Raw genomic sequence first — 4,519 nt, 5'->3', positions numbered from 1 at the left:
AATGGGGAGGGCGACCTGGGGCACCCAGGGGAGTCCCCAAGCCTTCAGAAGGCCCCCAAGAGTTTGGGAATGTGAGCAGGAACTGCAGAATGAGCCCAGTTTGCTCACTGTAACCCAGCTGGGCACACACACGCTCCCCGGAAACGGAGCCTCTGGCCTGACTCCTGGCTGCCTGGTTATGCTTTCCTTCTGAGTCACCCCCCAGGGTGAGTCTGTCTGGGGAGGAGCTGCGGGCCCCCAGGAAGGGCCACATCTCCTGTTGACTCCAAAGCCTGCAGACCTCATCCCTCTGGGGATCGTCCCAGTGCACGGGGATGTCAGGATCCCAGTGAGAACTGCGGCCGACACTCCTCCTCTCTCTGTTGTCTGCTGAAGTCCTATTGGGCTGGAAGCAATTCTTTTTTTTTTTTTAACGTGGAAACAATTGTTCTTCCATAACCTGGAGGGTCAGTTGTCCAGTGGATATGCAGAAAATAGAAAGGTGTCCGAGAGAGCCAGCGTGACCACTCCTCTGACGAGGGCCTGCCAGACATGGGTGCCGGTCACCCTCAGAGAAATGAGACATTGTGTAGTCAGGACGTGACTTCATACAGGGCGGGGCAGTGGTCACCGCATTTAGAGGGCAGTCAATCTGGGTTCAGGTCTGTGGTTTAAAGCAAACGCTGATTCAGGTCTTGCGAATTATTTTTTAAAAAACAGGGTCTTCCCTGATGGTCCAGTGGCTAAGACTGAGCTCCCAAAGCAAGGGGCCCGGGTTTGACCCCTGGACAGGGAACCACATCCCACAAGCCACAGCTAAAGATCCTGCGTGCCACAGCTAAGGCCCGGCACTGCCACGTGAATACATGCTAAACCAAACAAAACCCGTGATTACAAGTGTCCAACCACGTGGGGCAGAGTTTTGGCTCAAAATGTTCTCTTTCATCACATTAAAAAAGGAATATTTTCTCAAGCTTAATTTTAAAAAATATGCAAGAGAATTTTTGATGTCACTTTTTTTTTCGGTGTCACTATTAAAATTAGATCTTGGGGGACTTCCCTGGTGGCCCAGTGGCAAAGACTGTGCTCCCAACGCAGGGCTCCTGCGGTGGGACCTCTGGGTGGGGACTAGGTCCCTGTGCAGCCAAGTGAATAAATGTTTTAGAAATTAAACTTTGTTTTCTACCTTCACGTAAGAATTATAGTACTGCATTAAGCTTTTTCTGACCTGGGGGTGTGTGTGTGTGTGTGTGTGTGTGTGTGTGTGTGTGTGTGTGTGTATTTTATCTTTGGAAAACTAACTCTGAGAAGCGCTGCCCGATTGAATGCAGTAGCACGGTTTCCATTCTTTGTGGGGCCCAGGTCTTGGAAATCCCTTCCTGTCTGCGGGCGGTCTCTTGAGACTCCAGTTTGGATTTCCAAATTTAGGGAAGAGTCACTTTTTCCAACAAAACGCTCACCCAAGTTGAAGGTTACAAACCCCTCATTGAAATTTGAAAACAAGCCCTGTGAAGCTTCAAAACAAAGAGTGAATCCTGGAGGATTAGTTTGAGACTTAACTGCAGGCTTCAAGGGTATGAAGTGGCCTGAGAATGGGAGCAGTGACCTTTGAGAGGCAGGGGTGGAAATAATATTGCATTTTCTCAGCTTTCATGGAGTATCTCCTCTGTATCAGCCACTACTCCCTTTAAGCCGGCGGTGATACATTTCAGAAACCACACAGACCCCAGTAAATCAGATGATTGTTCAGACTGCAAAGCCACGTAGGAGAAAGAAGTGATGAATACTGATCGTCAGCCAGTATTTCCGCTGTGGAAACTACAGCTGAATAAGGACAGGGTCGTGGAAAAATGAACAGGCGGCGCTCAACACGGAGTCTGTTCTGTGTATTTGTTGTCGCTCAGTCGCTCAGTCATGTCCGGCTCTTTGCGGCTCTATTATGTATTTCCTAATTAGAATTGCAAAGCTGGTCCTTTGTCCAACAGGTGCTCATGCCTGACCTTAAGCTTATTTCATGTTTATCCTGCCCCTAACACAGAAAACCTGTGATCCGAGGCCTGTGATTAAAATATCTACATAAATACACCGAAATATGGCCTTTGGCCTTTTCTCCCGAGGTGAAACAAAACTGCTTTCCTTGCCGGCCTTTTAATCATCTTTGTTTCTTATCTCTGCACCCTCTGAGGTTTCAGTTCAGTCGCTCAGTCATGTCCGACTCTTTGCGACCCCATGAATTGCAGCACGCCAGGCCTCCCTGTCCATCACCAACTCGTTCATCAAGTCAGTGATGCCATCCAGCCATCTCATCCTCTGTCATCCCCTTCTCCTCCTGCCCCCAATCCCTCCCAGCATCAGAGTCTTTTCCAATGAGTCAACTGGAGTTTCAGCTTTAGCATCATTCCTTCCAAAGAAATCCCAGGGCTGATCTCCTTCAGAATGGACTGGTTAGATCTCCTTGCAGTCCAAGGGACTCTCAAGAGTCTTCTCCAACACCACAGTTCAAAAGCATCAATTCTTCCGTGCTCAGCCTTCTTCACAGTCCAACTCGCACATCCATATATGACATCCTTTTTTGTTGGGTCACATTCTTTGTGGTCACAAGAGCCTACCCAGGCTACCAGGGCACTGAGAAAGGACCACCCCTCCCTCACCTTGGCAATGTGGCCACTGACTCTTGGAGCAATAATCATTGCAGAGTTTCCGTTCAAGCTGTGGTCCACTAGGACTGACATTCTCTTCTTCCCTACCAAGGGTTCCATCTCCACTGAGGACAGAATGAGGGGATAAGGCAATAGTTGCTACAAGTTGTGAAATCTTCTTGTAAATTTCTTAAACCTGGGATGGCTCTGGGAGTTCCCTGGCGGTCCAGTGCTCAGTGGTTGGGACTCTGGCACCTTTTTTTTTTTTTTTGGCTGCCGTGGCCCTGGGTTCAATCCCTGGTCAGGGAACTAAGATCCCACAAGCCACACAGTTCAGGGAAAAAAAACAAACAGGGATGGCTTAGATCTAGGAGACAGTGAATGGAAGAGCCTTCTTCTGGCTTCTCTCTGCCTCCCTGCTCCTGCTGTCTTAATGGGTCTGGTTTCTTATCATTGGGTACTTGAGAGAAAGCCCTTGGTGAGCTAAGACTAAACCTTCCACTGGGGCTGGTCTGCAGAGCTGGGGTGGGGTGTGGGCCGCAGGGGAGCCATCCTGAGTGGACAGGGTGTGACCTGGGGAAGCATGGCAGGAGCTTGGCGCCCAGTCTGGATTTTGAAAGCCCCTTAGGGCTTCTGGTGAGGAAGTCTCAGCCTAAATAGACACCCACTGCTACAGAGATAGGGAGAAGGCAGTGGCAACCCACTCTAGTACTCCTGCCTGGGAAATCCCGTGGATGGAGGAGCCTGGTGGGCTGCAGTCCATGGGGTCGTGAAGTCGGACATGACTGAGCAACTTCACTTTCACTTTTCACTTTCATGCACTGGAGAAGAAAACGGCAACCCACTCCAGTATTTTTGCCTGGAGAATCCCAGGGACGGGAGCCTGGTGGGCTGCCATTTATGGGGTTGCACAGAGTCGGACATGACTGACGTGACTTAGCAGCTTCAGAGATAAGCTGGGGCTTCTGGTCCTTTAGTGGGCCTCTTATTCCCTTTCACTTAAAAGTGATTTATGTTATTGAAGTGAATACACGCACACAGTTTAAAACCCCAGCAGCCCCTGGTTCCCACCCCTGAAGGAGCCCCTCCGTCTCCACGTGGAATTCGGGAATTACTGTTTCTTACACTTTCTAGACATTACCTGTGGCCTATCTGTGACCGCTGCTGAAGATTCAGCTGTTTTCCCAGCCCAGGCCGTTTCCCAGCTTCCCCTTCTTACCATTGTTCTCATGTATACGGCTATTCCGGGCCTGGCCTTCGGAGATGAGGCTGCTCCTTCCTGCTTTTGGTCTCAGCTGACAGAGGCACCCTGTGGCTTGTGAGAGTCTGTCCAGTGCACAGCTCTGGGGGTCATCAGGAGCCTCCATTGTTCCTTTTTTTTTTTTTTTAACCCCCTGAAAGGTCAGGTTGTTTGTTTTGAAAAGCAGCAGTTGTTGGCAGCTAAGTCCCACTGCAGCCTGGCTCTGCTATCAACAGCAGTGTTGCACTTTCCAGGGAAGTGTGGCCTCTGCCCTGGGCCGGAGCTGGGCACCCCCAGTCCTCCTCCGTCCTTGGCACCCAGGGGGAGATCTCCATGGGACCCAGTGCTTCCTTAGCCTTTTCTGTACTTTTTAGATTGCCCTTAGTGAGATCTCCTCTAGCATATCAGGAAAAAGTTCACAATGTGTGAACGGGGGAGGAGAGTGCCCTCTGCTCTGTGGAGGCTCCCACTCAGCAACCCTGTGCCTTGCAGGTGGCCATGGTGGAGGTGCAGCTGGAGACGCAATACCAGTACCCGCGGCCGCTGCTCATCGCCTTCAGCGCCTGCACCACGGTGCTGGTGGCCGTGCACCTGTTCGCCCTGCTCATTAGCACGTGCATCCTGCCCAACGTGGAGGCCGTGAGCAACATCCACAACCTCA

At 50.8% G+C, this 4,519-nt stretch overlaps 1 protein-coding gene across 1 annotated transcript in view; it reads left to right on the top strand.

The window, feature by feature from the left end:
• The window catches only part of ORAI2 (ORAI calcium release-activated calcium modulator 2), a 14,930-nt gene that overhangs the window by 5,992 nt on the left and 4,419 nt on the right, over positions 1–4,519 (top strand). Inside the window, 1 exon segment of the mRNA XM_010854362.1 lies at positions 4,351–4,506. Coding sequence (XP_010852664.1) covers positions 4,351–4,506 — 156 coding nt within the window.

The sequence above is a fragment of the Bison bison genome, unplaced genomic scaffold, assembly GCF_000754665.1.
Source record: "Bison bison bison isolate TAMUID 2011002044 unplaced genomic scaffold, Bison_UMD1.0 scf7180017864340, whole genome shotgun sequence".
Lineage (NCBI taxonomy): Eukaryota > Metazoa > Chordata > Mammalia > Artiodactyla > Bovidae > Bison > Bison bison.
This window is presented reverse-complemented; position numbering and strand designations above follow the sequence as displayed.